Source organism: Delphinapterus leucas, chromosome 8 (genome assembly GCF_059928025.1).
Source record: "Delphinapterus leucas isolate spDelLeu-1000000601 "Yukka" chromosome 8, BTC_Dleu_Yukka2, whole genome shotgun sequence".
Classification (NCBI taxonomy): Eukaryota; Metazoa; Chordata; class Mammalia; order Artiodactyla; family Monodontidae; genus Delphinapterus; species Delphinapterus leucas.
Window position 1 is genome coordinate 99,034,231 of NC_143136.1, and position 19,732 is coordinate 99,053,962.

At 36.5% G+C, this 19,732-nt stretch overlaps 1 protein-coding gene across 1 annotated transcript in view; it reads left to right on the plus strand.

Moving 5' to 3' along the window:
- Positions 1-1,184: 1,184 nt before the first annotated feature.
- DPP10 (dipeptidyl peptidase like 10) overlaps positions 1,185-19,732 on the plus strand; it is a 119,956-nt gene continuing 101,408 nt past the window's right edge. The window contains exons 1-2 of the mRNA XM_022590656.3: positions 1,185-1,290; positions 9,266-9,363. Coding sequence (XP_022446364.3) covers positions 1,201-1,290; positions 9,266-9,363 — 188 coding nt within the window. The 5' untranslated portion in view covers positions 1,185-1,200. The remainder of the gene's footprint in view (positions 1,291-9,265; positions 9,364-19,732) is intronic.

Below are 19,732 nucleotides of genomic sequence, written 5' to 3' on the forward strand. Positions count from 1 at the left end.
CAACTGAGTGTCACAATCACTTGTCCTCCAAACGCTTTTCCTCTCTAGCTGCATTTTATTCTATGTCATCACCAGTGACAATTGATTATTCATGATTCCATCCCTTGCTATGGATTATCTATGCTCCCAGTTCCCCCCAAAAAAGTTATTATTACATCAAAGATCTCCAACCTAATCCCAAAATCTAATTTTGAAGGTGTCTTTTCTGAGTCTACTGCTGGTATTATGTTAGGGTCTTAAAAGGAAAAGAGTTAGCATATTCAATAATTTGAAAACTATTTATTTACAAAAAGATAATTTACAGAGGTGAAGGTATAGGGGATCCATAAATGACAGAACTATAATCTAGACTAGTAGCAGCCAGGCGATGTGCACCCCTATGATGATAGAAGTGAGCCATTATCAGATACAAAAGGAGAAAATTGTGTAGATGAGGCTGCATTGATAGGAGTAGTGAGATCATTTAAAGCACCCAGCAAGCCTCAGGTGACATTTCAGGACAGAGCCAAGGGAATACATACTCTGACTTTACTCTCCTTCTTCTAATCTCTTGCCACAGTACCATAGTGGCCATGCTCTAGAGAGCATGGGAGCCCTTTGGATATAGTTCATACAGGTTAATTTCCTGGGCCAGAAATCAGGTGTAGAAAAGTGGATAGTGGATCGGGGGTCACGTGAAAGATATCCAGTATATTTTTTAAAAGTTTATTTCCTTAGAGCTTAGAATAGTTTAACGAATCTAGTAGGCATTCCACTTGTTTGATGATGAGAGGATGGAAATATGACTGAATGCAGATATGAATGAATAACGACACGAATATGGTTTTGGGCCATGTTTCAGCCTTCAATTACCGTTCTCATTCTTTTTACTCTGATAGTGCTTTCATCTCCTCTGTTCACATTGTTGACAATCCATGAAATCCTGACTTCACTGCTTTATTCTTTCCTTTCTTTGCACCTTCTTTCCTTGGGATTAAAAGGGTAGCTCAGAAATACAGAATTCTTCATGAAGTTGATAAAATCCACCACACTGTATAGAAAATATGTATGTACAATGAAGATTTCAAGGACAGATGTTTGTGGGTCACTGAACCCACATCTACAGTTGTTTTCAAATAACACTCATTTATTCTAGAGGAACTTCTGCATTCTCACATCGCCCACTGGTGGTCACCAGATGGAGAAAGGCTTGCCTTCCTGATGATAAATGATTCCTTGGTGCCTAACATGGTTATCCCCCGGTTTACTGGAGCTTTGTATCCCAAAGGAAAGAAGTATCCATATCCTAAGGTAAGTAAAGTGGAAGCGCTGTTTGTCCCCCCACTCTGTGTGCCAGTGACTTGATTGATAGTATTCTCGGTTCATGAACAAGTTGTCTTTGGAGAATAAAATAAGCCCCCTTACCAGTCGACAGAGTCATCATTTTGAGAGCTTGCAGTGGTCTGTGCGCAGTGCTTGTGTATGAACAGCTAAAGATGATTCAAGGGTGCAGGAACTTTTGCTGTATTTCTTTCACTTTGATGCTCTCATTCTTTATCCCTCACCTTCCTAGTTGAAAAGAGGGTGAGAAAACATAAGAAGCAGCATTGATCCCAGGGCAAAAGTTTCTCCAAGGTATATTCTGTGAGTTGTTAATAGCTATTATACAGGAGCAAAAAGTGTCACAGTCAAATAAGTTGGGAATTCTCAGTTTAAAAAAAAAAAAATCTAGCTTTTTTTCAGATGATTTCTTAGAGCACTTAATATACTGCTTGCTAATGTGTATTATAAATCTCCTAAAAAAGTAGACTGAGCATAAAGAATCCCTAGTAAGGAATAGACTAAGCATAAATAATCTCAATAAAAAATAGACTAGGGCTTCCCTGGTGGCGCAGTGGTTGAGTCCGCCTGCCGATGCAGGGGACACGGGTTCGTGCCCCGGTCCGGGAAGATCCCACATGCCACGGAGCGGCTGGGCCCATGAGCCGTGGCCGCTGAGCCTGCGCGTCCGGAACCTGTGCTCCACAAAGGGAAAGGCCGCGGCGGTGAGAGGCCCGCGTACCGCAAAAAAAAAATAAATAAATAAATAAAAAATAAAAGACTAAACATAAAGAATCACCAATAAAGAATAGACTAACCACAGAGAATTTATTAGTATTAATATTAGCACCAGTATTATTTTGGCAGAGCATACTCTGGAACATACTTTATCAAATGCTGGGGTAGAACCATAGCCAGGCATAGCTGGAATAGATGGAATTGTTTTATTGAGTGAAGCGAATATGGAAACCCTGCCCAGATAGCAAAACTATTTTTAAGTGTTGGGTGAGGCCTCTGAAAGCAGGCTGTGGAACCATCTGGAGTGTATTGGTTTTTCTCTTATATGTCATCGTTAATTATTTAAGGTCTCTTGCTTTAAAGTTTATTTTCCCCATGTTTACAAAACAAAAAAAAGTGAGCCCCCCCGCAAGCATTAATCATGTAAGGATGTCTTATAGAAAACTTTTAAAATTCAAGTTTATACATTTTAGCTCTTAATGAGGTAAGAGAAGGCTGCTGATTTCATTTAGAAGTCTTTATTAAGCCATTTCTTTAGTGAGTTGTACCTTGTGTTTCCAAAGTACAATAGGTTTTATACCTTTAAGTTTGTGCAGTACCTTAACTGGGCAGAGTACTGGAAAAATTATCCATCACGTGTATTTTTCTACTCCTGCAATGAAGGCATGGTCAGGGGGGATGACTTTCCTTATTTTCCTATCATCTACAAGACTCAAGTTATCCAAGGTGGGGACAGGAGGAAGGAAATTAGTGAATATGGAGAGTCAGGGCTGCGAAGCCTGTTTCCTCAGGGAGATTCTGTGCTATCTTTCTCCCCATCCTATCTTCCTTCCAATAGGTTGTAGTAACAGAGTGACTGATTGACAGCTACGGAAGACAGCAGGTTTGAGAGGAATAAGATTCCATGATTTTGAAATATTATTTTTAGGGTGTTCTCTGGACATGGATCTGAAAGCACGTATACTCAGTGCTCTTCAGGAAAAAATGGCAATTTGACCTAACAACAGAATAATTATATTTCCCAAGACATTTGTATGGTGCTCCAAGAAAAGTACTTATGTCTTCTCCAATTGTAGATTTAGCCATGTTTTATGTATGACAGTTTGTGCGGGTACAACATACCTGTACCAGTTTTTTTTTTCCAGAGAAAAAATTAAAAGATTTTTGAAATATATTCTCACCCCATTTGATTTACTTATAATAATGAAAGTTCACCTGACAATGTAAATACAAAATGAAGAATGGGTCCATACTGTGAAAAGCACATGTCAATGGGCAAGACAGGCACTCAGAGCTGTTCAGTGTGTGCATTGCACAAAGGGAATAAAATCAACCCCAGGGAAGGGACCACTTTCTGTAATTCATTTTCCAAGAGGAGCGGGGATTTTAGGATTCACACAGAAGAGCCATATGTAATAGCTGCATCTTCGAGTTGCCTTCTCAGTTACAGACTCCTGGTGCTTGAACTTGGACACTCCTAGGCCTTATAATTTTATCAAGGCTGAGGCAAACAAATGGACATGCAGAAACATCTGAGAAAATCTAAATAAGTCATCAGTAAGTCAGAAGATACTGGGTTGACAAACCTAGACAATTTGTTTTTATTTAATAAGTTATTATTTAATTAATTAATATTTCTTAATAGTAAAGCTAGGCATAAAATAATAATAATGTTTGTTTACTAAATGGGTAAATCGTGTGCTAATAATATGCTATATATTTTCAGGGAGACTTTTCACATTTTTTCTTCATTCGGCCGTCTTCACAAGTGCCTCTGTTTTACAACTGGGCCAACTAAGCTTCTAAAAGGCTAAGTCCTTTTATAAAAGTCATAGTTATTTAGAGAACAGAGAAATAACTCAAGTTTATTGATTCTGTCTCTCTCTCTCTTTCTGTCTAAAACTACCAGAGGTTAACTTGTATCTCAGAAGATGTAGCTGGAATCAAAATATCTCCTTGTCAGGTTAACGAATAGATGTGGAGCTCTCTTTGCTCCATTAACTGCAAATGACTCAGCTCTGTATGAGTAAAATTCTTAGCCTGTATATTTAATAAATGATGTATCTAATGCATGATGTATGTAATACATAATGAAGGTCCTGAGTGTGTATTAATGACTACCATTGAGGAGTATTAAAAATAAAGACAAATATTATAGTGGCCAAAGAGAAAGAATCCCAAGTCCTCACGTGGCTGTCAGTAGAAATATCTGCCCAGGTGCTTAAGACAATAGGACTCAAAGAAACTAGGTCTGGGTTTTCATCCTTGTTCTCAGAATAAGTTTCAGAATAATTTTCGGTCTATTACTTGAATTTTCAGTCTCATTATTTTCTACTCTGGTTTAAAAAAAATGTTTGTTAGTTTTTCCACTAACAAATGTGTTATTTTGATTTGTTCTTACTTATGCAATAAACTTCCCAAAAGTGGTGCTTTAGGCATCGAAGTAATGCATAGAGTTCACACTAAATTGTGCTTCAAATTAAACTAGATTAAAACGAGTGCAGCAAATACCCAATGTGGTCAGGTTTACTAATGAAATACTTACACTAAACAAATATATTTGTATTTTGCTTAATTCAGCATAATTCAGAATTTATAAATACCCTATCATTAGCAATTCAGCACAAAAAAGATGCACAGTTCTATCTCAGCAACTCAGGTTAATCTTCTTAATTAAAACATTATCTCGTTTAATGACATTTTGGTTGCCAGTAAAATAAGGTTAAGTATTATTGAGGCTTGTGTTTCAGAATCATAGAGGAAGGATTCTATGGGATTGCAGTCTTTGTAGCAAATTAGACTGTTAAAAAGCGAATAGATGAACTCCTCTAATTTGCAAACTATTGAAACAATTCAAATATTAAAGGGTACAAATGAACTTGCAATGTGCACTTAATTTCAAAACTCCAAGGAAAGAAATCAAATTGAGATTATAGAATGCTAGACAGCTGAATTTTGGAAACAGCTTAATGTTTGGTTTTTGTCTAAAACTGACCATAGGTGTACACAACTTTTTTTTTAGATGTTTTCATTTCTTTACTTTCTTTCAGTTCCAGTAATTTCATACAAATTCAGAGGGAGATAACAAACTTGCATTGACTTTGAACCAAATGGATGTTAAGTGGTTATGTTTTCATTTATCAATGATCCTCTTGTTTAATGGTGGCTCCAAAGTTTTCTTTTATTTGAATCTGAAAGTATTTTAAATTCATATAATAAATTAGTTGGCATTTTTCATAAATGCTTTGTTATAGTAATGGATTTCTAACTTTATCTTGTACTTCAATCATGGACTTTTAGACTCATGGTGTGCACACAACTTTTAATTTGTTTTCATGTGAAAACTAATTGGGATACCAGTGATCCTGTATAGTCCTATAGACCTGAAAAAAACTGCCTTAATATGTGGTAATAACTGTGTATATCTTTGACAAAGTATGTCATGAAATAAGGCATCACTGATAAGAATTCATAAAAATTGATCGAATTTAATTTCATTTCTCTTTTTCTTTAATCAGTTTTTTGTTTGTTTGTTTGGGTTTTTTTTGGGGGGTTTTTTTGTGGTACGCGGGCCTCTCACTGCTGTGGCCTCTCCCGCCGCGGAGCACAGGCTCCGGACGCGCAGGCTCAGCGGCCATGGCTCACAGGCCCAGCCGCTCCGCGGCATGTGGGATCCTCGCGGACCGGGGCACGAACCCATGTCCCCCGCATCGGCAGGTGGACCTTCAACCACTGCGCCACCAGGGAAGCCCCTAATCAGTTTTTTGAAAGGTAAAAAATATGAACACAGTTTTTCACTCGCTAGAAAAATCAGTGTCTGACCATTATTTTTAATTCATGAGTTAATTAATTATGTAATTAAGTGTATACTATTTTTTGGCACTTTTGAAAATCATCTTTTTTGTTAGTCCATATAACAAAAGTATGAGATGGTTTTTTCCACTGAAAGGAAATCTGCTTTGGCTCAAAACTTCTGACTGTGACATATTCTCAGAGAAATGTCTCATTTTTGAGAATCAAATAAAATAATAGTTGAGGATCTTTAACATCCTGTCCACGGTCCATGTCCAATAAATAACAGTCAAACTTGAACCCAGATTTCTCTGATTCGTAGATTAAACTGAACCAGTTCTCAGAGTGTTGCCCTTTTATCGGCAATATCAGCCTCATCTGGGAAATTATTAGAAATGTGAATTCTCATGTCCCATCTAGACACTAAAAATGCTGGAGGTAGGCCTCAGCCGTCAGTGGTTTAATTAGCTTTCCAGGCCCTCTGGATGATTTTCATGCAAGTTCACCTTTAATAACTGCCGAGCAGTAGTATATATCTATATATAGATACAGGCACATATATCAGTGTCTTAGCAACATTTGCATACTAATTATAATCATCTGGAAATCCTCTTACAACACAGATTTTTAGGTCCACACCCAAAGATTCTGATTCTGGGTCTGAATATAGGTCCGTCCATTTGGGGCCCATGAATTTGTGTTTCTATGGTTCTAATTGATGCTGCTGGTTTAAAAAAAAGCACTTTGAATGACACTGCTAAATACTCTGCCCCAGCTCTAAATTTTAACATACCTGATCAAGCTAGAGAAATGGTTAGACTCAAAAAATACAGAGAAAGACCAATACTTTCAGGGAGAAACATGGCAATGGAATTAAAACAAAAGTGATGTGAAAGGGACCTCCTAAATGAGGTAGAAGGCTAAATTGCCCAAGACAGATGAACCCAAGCACCGGAGGGTTTTAGAGCAGTAAAAAGCTTTACAAAATTTGACACCTGAGCCTTCTCTGTGAGGCTCATAGCTTCTCTTCCAGGAAGCCCTTTATCATATGAACCATTTTCATAATCTCTCTTTATAGTCACTGCATTTCTAAAATGAAAGCCTTTCTGGACCCCTTTCTTTGGATCAAACTTCTGATGTGTGTGATATGCTCCCACAGATGTGCTAGTCATTTTTTAAATGAAGACTTTATTTTTAAGAGCAGTTTAAGATTCATAGCAAACTTGAGGGAAAGGAAGATATTTGTGCCATATACCGCCAGCTCCCACTTAGCACCCCCCATCAGAGTTGTGTGTTTGATATAATTGGTGAAGCTCCATTGACACATCATAATCACAGTACAGAGTTTACATTACAGTTCAATCTTGTTGTTATGCATTATGGTTTGGGACATATGTGTAATGAAAAATACAGAGTATTTTTCACTGCTCTACAAATCCTGCTACTTTGTTTATTCATCCCTCCTCCCTCCCCTCCATGTTCGTTATTTTTAATAACTTAACAAAACATTCTTGAGGAGCTATTACTGATTATTGGTGGAATGCATTATGTTGCTTCTCCTCCTGATTTAACTCTGGGTTTTGTCAGTACCAATTCCTTGAACATGAATCTTTCTTTTTCTTTTTTTTTTTTGCGGTACGCGGGCCTCTCACTGTTGTGGCCTCTCCTGTTGCGGAGCACAGGCTCCGGATGCGCAGGCTCAGCAGCCATGGCTCACTGGCCCAGCCGCTCCGCGGCATGTGGGATCCTCGCGGACCGGGGCACGAACCCGGGTCCCCTGCATCGTCAGGCGGACTCTCAACCACTGCGCCACCAGGGAAGCCCTGAATCTTTTTTTGGCATCTTTAAATCACTTTTATCATTCCCTTTAGATTTTTGTCAGGTCTTTTAATTCAACTCGCTTTTAATTTCCTTGTCCTTCTCTGTATATCTCACATGGTCTTCTCTTCACAAAGCAGCTACACCACAATGATACTGGTGTATTGTTTAGAAACACATTGAGCCACAAGTAGCCAATTGATTCTGTTAATTATTTATTCACATAAACATTCTTTCATTCATTCATCCTACATGCTTGAGATATATTGGCATTAAGTTCCCATTACTGCTCGCTAAGAGTTCACAGTGTATGTAGAAAAACTTTGAAGGCCTAGGAATGAATGGAAGCAAATCTAGAGCAGTTAAGAGCATCCTGGGGTTAAATACTAGCTCCCTCAGTTATTGGATGTTTCACCCTGCACAATTTGCTAAGCTTCTCCATTTTCATCTGGAAAATGGTTATAAATAAGTCTTAGGACTGTAGTAGGAACATATAATACGATAATTCATGTGATGCTTTAACACATAGTAGGAACCAGAAACATACGAACTGCTATACAGACTAGTTATTATTTCATAAATTTTGATTTAATAAACTCAAATTACATTTTCTTACCACTGTCTTTCTAGTCTTCATGCCAGGTACATAGTGAGGGCATTCTGCTCCATGGCCCACATCCCAAGGGACATTTATACCTCATTTAGTATTCATTATAATTTAAAAGAAAACCTATGATGATTAATGCATGGAAGAAATTAGGCATTGTGGAATTTTAAACATGCGGCACTGGGATAGGGTAGGTTTTCTTTTTCTTTCTTCTTCTTCTTTTTTTTTTTTTTTAAATTAGCCAAGCTTTCTTCCCTTTGCTTTTCATATCCTATAGTGCGAGCAGCTGCTTTATCTACTAGTTGTTTTGTAAAGCCAGCCCTTCTGGTGTCATTCTAGGGGAAGAACACAGAGCGTTGCCTAATGAGTAAAGTCATCATGATTTTCTGTCACCTTTAATTGTCTGACTAAAGTGCTAGAGAAGCAGCAATCTACAAAAACAATTGAAAGCAATCATGTTGTTGCATTTAAAATCATTTCTACTTTAGAGAAATTAAACTTTTTTCCCCATTCTAACACAAAATTGTAAAAGAATCAAAATGCATTTTCTTTTCTCTTTCTGACTTACTCATATATATGGAATGTAAAAAAAAAAAAAATTGGTACTGATGAACCAGTGGCAGGGCAGGAATAAAGACGTAGACAGAGAATGGACTTGAGGACATGGTGTCAGGGGTGGGGGAGGGAAGCTGGGGCAAAGTGAGAGTAGCATCGACATATATACACTACCAAATGTAAAATAGATAGCTAGTGGGAAGCAGCAGTATAGCACAAGGAGATTAGCTCGGTGCTTTGCCATGACCTAGAGGGGTGGGATAGGAGGTTGATGCAAGAGGGAGGGGATGGGGGATATATGTATGCATAAGGCTGATTCACTTTGTTGTACAACAGAAACTAACACAGTATTGTGAAGCAATTATTCTCCAATAAAGATCTATTAAAAATGCATTTTCTTTCTTTCTCAATATATTCTAATAATGTATTTGCATTGCAACTTTCATTTTCTCAAAGGCAGGTCAAGTGAACCCAACAATCAAATTATATGTTGTAAACCTATATGGACCAACTCATACTTTGGAACTCATGCCACCTGATAACTTTAAATCAAGGTATGTAATTTCAACTTCACTTTTACCAGAAGATAGATCTCTTAACTCCAATTATCATTTTGTTACAATTTAGAGAGAGATGTGATCAGCTCAACAAATTCACTTGAAAATAAAACTGAGGTTGCGTCCATTAGTGCAGGAATGAACTCATTGTGGATCTTTTGTTGTTCCCAGGAAGCATTTAGAGTTTTGAGGTCATTACCAGCACCACAAAATGACTAAATATACTGATACCAAGAATTAGCTCTTTGGCAGGAGATGTGACAGAGAGATGGGAACAAAGGATAATTTTCCATTGAATTTTCTTCCTGAAAATAGTCACTCAATGTTTTTAAATGGTCCCCTTTCAAAGAGTATAATCTTCCTAAAATGTGTGTAATTTTCCAACCTTTTCCCTGTAACTTGCCAATGATTCCCTAGCTTTGTTTTCCACGCAGAGAAATTTAATGAGATTTCGTTTTGAAATATCCTACCTAAGAATCCTGCTTATTTAAGTCTGAGTGGGGAGAAAAGCAACACATTTTATGGGTCAAAAACATAATTTTAATATTAGCAGAATTTCCAGTATTTGAACAACTAATCAAATGACCATGTGGATTGTGAAATCCAGAGTGGTCTCAGACTTCAAAGGTGATTCTTTCAAATATTTTAATCCTGTGAAAATTTACAGCAGTCCTGGAGATGGAAAAGGCAGCTGATTTAGGAAAATAGTTTTATACTGTACTGAATGGTATAAGGCTAAGCTTAGAGTGTGTTTTGATGACATCAAAAATAATCACAGGGTGACTGATTCAAGTAGAAATTCCATTCAGTGTTCCATTGACATATTTGGGAAAATTTCATCATATTTGGGATTTTCACAGATAGTGCAGCCTTTAGCATGTAGAAATTTTTCCTACTTGAAAAGTTATTAAAAATATATGGAATGCTTACACTGGAAAGACCCCCATTATTATCTAATATAAACTGTTCCTATTATTGGTGGAAAAGATGGGGCCCAAAGAAAAAGTATGCTAAAGATTAGTTGGTAGTAGAGGTAGAAAGTGAAGTAAAGCCTGTTTCAACTTATAGAGCATTTCATCTAGGTTGTGATGAAAGATCTTACAGAGTCATTAAAATTGACATATAGAGTACAGTACAGTTGACTAAATCAGATGAAACTTCTACTTCTGAGCTTGGTTTACCAGCCATGAAAGATTTGGACACAAATGAAGCAATTATGAAAATTATTAATATTTTATGTGATCCTTAAGGCTTATCTTTTTCTCTGGTTTGTTCAGTGCTCTGAATTAACAATAAAGAACACTAACCTGGAGTGTTTGAGTCACATCTCTACTACCATTTTATTGTGTGACCTTGGATAAGTCACTGTACCTCTCTCTAAACCTGAATACCCTAATCTTAAAATAATAATTTCTCATTTTTATCAGTTTTTTAAATCTTTCAAATGGAAGTCAATTTTATAATATCCAGGTTTCTTTCTAATAGAAGGTAGTGATTCCTGACCTTGATGCTGTTACCTAAGAGTCTTTCTAGTGAGTTCACCAGCTAGGACATAGCAGTGTCATCAAATACAAAGCTTTGTAAAGACAGAATCAATTGTCATTATTAGAGTATTAGTTAAGCATATATCTGTTTAATATTTGAGGTACAATGTGATCAAATTAGTCACCCATTGCGAAAAGATATCACATATCTTTAGATGTTGGAAATCCAGTACGTAGAATGGTATTCTAGATCCCTCTAAGAATGAGGAAGAATCCTGTGAAGAAAAAGTTCTTAACTGTAATTCAGGTATGTTGGTTTATCAATGAACTTGGTCTACATTTGGGAGAGTCATGTAATACCTTATCTGCACAATGTATGTAACATGTTTCTTTTTCTGCCTCGTAGTTATGTAAGTGCCAGTTGTGGCATGTGAAACCATTCTGGTGCACCAAAGTGTATGATTTAGTCATTTAGTTGGAAAACTCAAGACCAAAATTTACTTCAGAATGTTTTTTCAATATTCCCCAGGAATATTCAGTTTTTATGTTTCCTTACTCATTTGTTCCTGGTGAAAGCTTTAGTCCAATTTCCTGTCGTCTGCATTTAACCTCTCTGAGCACCGGTATTACTTTGATGGGCCTACAAACACACAGACATGAACAAAATAGAGCTATCCATGGTGCAAATCAAAGAATGCTGCATTTATCTGCACATCAAATGGAAATTAAACTCATACTTTTCTTTGATTTTGTTTTAGGATTATCAATATCTATAATATTTAACACTTAGTACTTTAGCCATATGGAAATTTGCTAGAAAACTATTGTGCCCTCCCTAGTTAGATAGACATTTGAGATCTAAAAGAGCATAACATTTTCCATAATTTACTGGTCAGGGTCCTGGAAATTAAAAACACTCAAGAGGGGTAATTGAAGCGCAGTTAATTAAGGGACTATTAACAAAGATATGCACGGGATTAAAAGGAAACTCACAAGGGACAGGAAAGCAACACAGAGTCTGCAATAGCAGAAAGCCTTTACTGCCCCAGGACTGAAGGAGCAAGGGGCAGACTCACTTAGGAAACCTGAAGAGGCTTGTAGCTGAAGAACAGAATGGACCAACAGGACCTGTCCACAGGTAGAACAATTAAGCCATTGCCAAACCGGGCCCTAATAGGGAGTGGGTCCTGGGAATAAACACCCTGAACTCTCTCTAAAGCTTTGAGTTCCTCCAGAAGTCTCTCTTGGGCTAGGGAGCCTCGTTGTAGTGTCCAGCCTCTGGAGACCTTGGGAGTGAGTGCTAAGGGGCAAATTCGAGAATAGATTTGACAAATGGGGAATATTCAACAGACATGATTTAAGGATAATATTTGCCTGAAAATTTATCATTCTTATTACTTTAGGGATATGTTGGAGATGTCCAGAAGAACACAATAATTTGACGCCATGTGAAAAGTGTTCTGTCTCTGTTTCTAGTTCTGTTTCTGTCCCTGTCTCTTTCTCTCTGTCTTTGTGTGTGTGTGGCGTGTGTCTTTCAATCTCTCTGTCTCTTTCTCTTTCTCCGCACACGCACGCGCACACACACACACACACACATACACGCATCTATGGTTTACCTAAGTAATACTTGTACTTTTCCTGAAAACCTGCTATATTTTTCTCAAGTGCATTGTAGATTATGTAACGAATCATGTTTCAGCTGTTTGCATCAGTGTATTTTGGACATGGAGTTTACCCCTGGTGACACCTGGGTATCTCCTGTAACATATTTTCCTTTATCTGTCTTCCTAATTATATTTACCACAGCATTCTTAAATCATTCTAAGCTAACAAATTCTTTTTATTTTTTGAAAATGTTAGCTCTATGAATATACAAATTAATAGTTTGTTGGTACCAGTATTAGTAGCAATTTTCCCATATTTATTAGTGACAGTATTCCCATAGGTATTGCAAGCCTATGTACCTTTATTGGAGAATTTTGGTATGAACTTAAAAATACATAGTTAACTTTTAGAGGAAATATTTTTATAATAATGAATCATGCAGATTTAGAGATTTGTCACATTGTTTTGAAGAAGTGGTTATCTCCTGTGTTCATTCATCTCCAGGCTGAAGAATAAAGACAGTGGTTTGTCTTTAGGTTCTCCTCACTCACTGTCTTTGACATTCTACTTACCAGAAATCTTTCTTTAGTCATCCACCCTTTGTGACACATTGTTCTCAGCCTGTTTCATTGATATGACACTGTCATATTGCCCCTGTCATTCTGGGCTTGAACTGCCATGGTTTTTCTTCCTATTTAATTGAAGTATGTCTAGTCTGTGTCTCTTATTCTGCCAGTGAATGTCTATACCTTCCAATAAAACCTAATTAATAAATTTATCTGTGTTGATGGAAGTGACCCTTCTTACAAGTAAAGCGTGGATATTAACAGAGGTCTTTGGAGGGCACTAGCTATGAGTTGGTCATGAATGTCATCACAATACACTTGTGTGCAGAGATCTTGGGTTATCTGGAAGAGAGTGAGCTCAGAGTAACCATATGTGCACAAAGACTATTGTGAACAAAGAGTAGTGATTGGACAGGAGGCCAGTGAAAACACAGGTGTGACTGCTAATATACCTGTCTGCTGGTGATGCTGGTGCCTCCATTCCACATACCCTTGTGAACAATTAGATCTCTTTTGCCAGACCACCCAGCTAATAGAAAGTCTTTCTTGACTTGAGTGCAATCCCTCTAACCCGCTTGTCTATGTCTCTGTGGCTCAAGAGGACCAGATCCTCGAGGACTTCCTGGGTAATCCAGAGCCATGGAGACTAGGAACAAGCAGGAAAGCCAGTTATAAGGAAGGGACACTTTCACTGGCCACTGGTCATGGGACACCAGATCTAATGTGTTCATGAGATGGAGTTCCAGGAGGACAGCCACATCTGCAGCAGGCAGACCAAGGAGTGTGGCATTTTCAGGTAAGGGCACTTCCTTATTTCCTCATTCAGAGGAACCCTGAATACTTATAAGCAAACTGAACAAGTCATTATAAATCATAAGGAGATGTGCACCTAGGACCTTGGAACAAAGAAAGGATACAGGATGGAATTTAATTAGTAAATATCTTTCCTCCCTTCTTACGTGCCAAGTTCTACTTATCTTTGATTTTGGATATTTCCAGCACTTTATTATGGAAATCTTAATGGTTGGAAATCACCCCAATGGACTTTACAAGTTCTATTTGGGGGAGAACTCTCATCCTTATGAATATATGTACTAAGATATCTCACATAAGACTAAATTTTGCTTATGAATATAAGATAGTATAGGTACAAACACACAAAATCATATTATTTAATCAAAGAGAAATGTAAGTGGTATGACTATAAATAATTTTTGTTTGTTTTTCTTTTTTTTTTGAAATTTTGAACTTTATTTTATTTACTTATTTATACAGCAGGTTCTTATTAGTCATCCATTTTATACACATCGGTGTATACATGTCAATCCCAATCTCCCAATTCATCACACCACCACCACCACCACCCTGCCACTTTCCCCCCTTGGTGTCCATACGTTTGTTCTCTACATCTGTGTCTCTATTTCTGCCCTGCAAACTGGTTCATCTGTACCATTTTTCTAGGTTCCACATACATGTGTTAGCATAGGGTATTTGTTTTTCTCTTTCTGACTTACTTCACTTTGTATGACAGTCTCTAGATACATCCACGTCTCTACAAATGACCCAATTTCATTCCTTTGTATGGCTGATTAATATTCCATTGTATATATGTACCACATCTTCTTTATCCATTCGTCTGTCGATGGGCATCTAGGTTGCTTCCATGACCTGGCTATTGCAAGTAGTGCTGCAGTGAATGTTGGGGTGCATGTGTCTTTTTGAATTACGTTTTTCTCTGGGTATATGCCCAGTACTGGGGTTGCTGGGTCATATGGTAATTCTATTTTTAGTTTTTTAAGGAACCTCCATACTGTTCTCCACAGTGGCTCTATCAATTTACATTCCCACCAAGAGTGCAAGAGGGTTCCCTGTTCCCCAGACCCTCTCCAGCATTTATTGTTTGTAGACTTTTCTGAGATGCCCATTCTAACTGGTGTGAGGTGATACCTCACTGTGCTTTTGATTTGCATTTCTCTAATAATTAGTGATGTTGAGCAGCTTTTCATGTGCTTCTTGGCCATCTGTATGTCTTCTTTGGAGAAATTTCTATTTAGGTTTTGAATGGGTTCTTTCTTTTTTTAATATTGATCTGCATGAGCTGTTTATATATTTTGGAGATTAATCCTTTGTCCGTTGATATGTTTACAAATATTTTCTCCCATTCTGAGGGTTGTCTTTTCGTCTTGTTTATGGTTTCCCTTGCTGTGCAAAAGCTTTTAAGTTTTATTAGGTCCCATTTGTTTATTTTTGTTTTTATTTTCATTATTCTAGGAGGTGGATCAAAAAAGATCTTGCTGTGATTTATGTCAAAGAGTGTTCTTCTTATGTTTTCCTCTAAGAGTTTTATAGTGTCTGGTCTTACATTTAGGTTTCTAATCCATTTTGAATTTATTTTTGTGTATGGTGTTAGGGAGTGTTCTAATTTCATTCTTTTACATGTAGCTGTCCAGTTTTCCAGCCCCACTTATTGAAGAGACTCTCTTTTCTCCACTGTGTATCCTTACCTCCTTTATCATAGATTAGTTGACCATTGGTGCATGGGTTTATCTCTGGGCTTTCTATCTTGTTCCATTGATCTATATTTCTGTTTTTGTACCAGTACCATATTGTCTTCATTACTGTAGCTTTGTAGTATAGTCTGAAGTCAGGGAGTCTGATTCCTCCACCTCCGTTTTTTTCCCTCAAGACTGCTTTGGCTATTCGGGGTTTTTTGTGTCTCCATACAAATTTTAAGATTTTTCGTTCTAGTTCTGTAAAAAATCCATTGGTAATTTGATAGGGATTGCATTGAATCTGTAGGTTGCTTTGGTTAGTATAGTCATTTTCACAATATTGATTCTCCCAATCCAAGAACATGGTATATCTCTCCATCTGTTGGTATCATCTTTAATTTCTTTCATCAGTGTCTTATAGTTTTCTGCCTACAAGTCTTATGTCTCCCTAGGTAGGTTTATTCCTAGGTATGTTATTCTTTTTGTTGCAGTGGTAAATGGGAGTGTTTCCTTAATTTCTCTTTCGGATTTTCATCATTAGTGTATAGGAATGCACGAGATTTCTATTCATTAATTTTGTATCCAGCAACTTTAACAAATTCATTGACTAACTCTAGTAGTTGTCTGGTGGCATCTTTAGGATTCTCCATGTATAGTATCATGTCATATGCAAACAGTGACAGTTTTACTTCTTCTTTTCCAATTTGTATTCCTTTTATTTCTTTTTCTTCTCTGATTGGCGTGGCTAGGACTTCGAAAACTATGTTGAATAATAGTGGTGAGAGCGGAAATCCTTGTCTTGTTCCTGATCATAGAGGAAATGCTTTCAGTTTTTCACCATTGAGAATGGTTTGCTGTGCGTTTGTCGTATATGGCCTTTATTAAGTTGAGGTAGGTTCCCTCTATGACCACTTTCTGGAGACTTGTTATCATAAATGGGTGTTGAATTTTGTCAAAAGCTTTTTCTGCAACTATTGAGATGATCATATGGTTTTTATTTTTCAATTCCTTAATATGGTGTGTCATGTTGATTGATTTGCATATATTGGAGAATCCTTGCATCCCTGGGATAAATCCCATTTGATCATGGTGTATGATCCTTTTAATGTTTTGTTGGATTCTGTTTGCTAGTATTTTCTTGAGGATGTTTGCATCTATATTCATCAGTGATATTGGTCTGTAAATTTCTCTTTTTGTAGCATTTTGTCTGGTTTTGGTATCGGGATGATGGTGGCCTCATAGAATGAGTTTGGGAGTGTTCCTTCCTTTGCAATTTTTTGGAAGAGTTTGAGAAGGATTGGTGTTAGCTCTTCTCTAAATGATTGATAGAATTCACCCATGAAGCCATCTGGTCCTGGGCTTTTGTTTGTTGGAAGATTTTTAATCACAGTTTCGATTTCATTACTTGTGATTGGTCTATTCATATTTTCTGTTTCTTCCTGATTCAGTCTTGGAAGGTTATACTTTTCTAAGAATTTGTCCATTTCTTCCAGGTTGTCCATTTTATTGGCATAGAGTTGCTTGTAGTAGTCTCTTAGGATGCTTTGTATTTCTGTGGTGTGTGTTGTAACTTCTCCTTTTTTGTTTCTAATTTTACTGATTTGAGTCCTCTCACTCTTTTTCTTGATGAGTCTGGCTAACGGGTTATCAATTTTGTTTATCTTCTCAAAGAACCAGCTTTTAGTTTTATTGATCTTTGCTATTGTTGTCTTTGTTTCTATTTCATTTATTTCTGCTCTAATCTCTATGATTTCTTTCCTTCTGCTAACTTTGGGTTTAATTTGTTCTTCTTTCTCTAGTTTCTTTAGGTGTAAGGTTAGATTATTTATTTGAGATTTTTCTTGTTTCTTGAGGTAGGATTGTATTGCTATACACAATCTACTACTACTAGAACTACTTTTGCTGCATCCCATAGGTTTTGGATCATCATGTTTTCATTGTCATTTGTCTCTAGGTATTTTTTGATTTCCTCTTTGACTTCTTCAGTGATCTCTTGGTTATTTAGTAACATATTGTTTAGCCTCCATATGTTTGTGTTTTTTATATTTTTTTCCCTGTAATTGATTTCTAATCTCATAGTGTTGTGGTTAGAAAAGATGCTTGATATGATTTCAATTTTCTTAAGTTTACTGAGGCTTGATTTGTGGCCCAAGATATGATCCATCCTGGAGAATGTTCCATGCACACTTGAGAAGAAAGTGTAATCTGCCTTTTTTTAATGGAATGTCCTATAAATATCAATTAAATCTATCTGGTCTTTTGTGTCATTTAAAACTTGTGTTTCCTTATTAATTTTCTGTTTGGATGATCTGTCCATTGGTGTAAGTGAGGTGTTAAAATCCCCCACTATTATTGTGTTACTGTCAATTTCATCTTTTAGAGCTGTTAGCAGTTGCCTTACGTATTGAGGTGCTCCTACATTGGGTGCATATGTATCTATAATTGTTATATCTTCTTCTTGGATTGATCCCTTGATCGTTATGTAGTGTCCTTCCTTGTCTCTTGTAACATTCTTTATTTTAAAGTCTATCTTATCTGATATGAGTATTGCTACTCCAGCTTTCTTTTGATTTCCATTTACATGGAATATCTTTTCCCATCCCTTCACTTTCAGCCTGTATGTGTCCCTAGGTCTGAAGTGGATCTCTTGTAGACAGAATATATATGGGTCTTGTTTTTGTATCCATTCAGCAAGCCTGTGTCTTTTGGGTGGATCATTTAATCCATTCATGTTTAAGGTAATTATGAATATGTATATTCCTATTACCATTTTCTTAATTGTTTTGGGTTTGTTTTTGCAGGTCCTTTTCTTCTCTTGTGTTTCCCATGTAGAGGAGTTCCTTTAGCATTTGTTGTATAGCTGGTTTGGTGGAGCTGAATTCTCTTAGCTTTTGCTTATCTCTAAAGGTTTTAATTTCTCTGTCGAATATGAATGAGATCTTTTCTGGGTAGAGTAAACTTGGTTGTAGGTCTTTCCCTTTCATCACTTTAAATATTTCCTTCCACTCCCTTCTGGCTTGCAGAGTTTCTGCTGAAAGATCAGCTGTTAACCTTTTGGGGATTCCCTTGTATATTTTTTGTTGCTTTTCCCTTGTTTCTTTTAATATTTTGTCTTTGTATTTAAATTTTGGTTTTTTGATTATTATGTGTCTTGACTATAAATAATTTTTACCTTAATTTTATACCTAACTTAGTGTTCTCTTTGAAAACCATTTATTCACTAGATTTGCACCAGTTGAATTTTAATGTTTTTTAAGTATGAATTTTCTTTTAAATCAAGATTTCACATCTTATATAGTTAATATAATGTGTCAGTGTCTGGGAAGACATTACAAAGATATTCTTAAAACATTTCACCTGAGGGCTACTTTGAAAGGAAAACACTCAAAATGAATATTTAAATTTTTTTTGTTGTTCCTGTTGTTATTTATTTTAAAAACCATTCATATTAATTCATCTCATTTGGCACAAAATATAATATTAGTCACTTTAGCTAAATGAGACAAATTTCTGATCAGGTTTGAAATTCTCTATATGTCAGTTCTCTCCAGATTTTTCAATAACTATTACCACCTTGATTTTGCAGTCTTTGGTCAGTTGTTTACAACAATCAAATTATTTTTTACTTCAGTTTTGCACAACATTTATGCCAGTTACTCAGTAATATATATTATCACAATTCACTTTTTTCCTGATTAATTATAGTATCCACTGTCATTTTTCTCCATGCTAAGCCTTCTAGGTAAATTTCTTAAAAGTTAATGCCTATATTTTTCCTTTTTTAATATTCACACTGCCCAAAATGGTAATGCATGCAAAATAAATCAGTTTAAACAAAGCGTAGTGAAAGTGAACAAGACACAGATCTTTAAAGAATCACAAGGCCCATTGATTTGGCCAAAGATTAATCCTAAACCAGTAGCATATTTGATTCAAAGTTGCCTTGTTAACTTTATTTAGATAACTTTATTTTATGATTTCACTGAGTTTCTGGGCAATTTTCAAGTGAGACTCAGCTAGTTGCGAAAGGTGCTGGATAGCTTGAAGAGATTATTGAAGAAGATATGGCAGGATTCACTGTATGACAAGTTATGCTTGTCCTTCTGACATCTTTACTTTGATGGGCTAACTGGTTTTCGAGAGGAAGCACTAACTACTCAATAATGTTAGAAATGTGAGATTCAGGTAGCTGAATGTCTAACTCAGTGTGTCTAAGGAG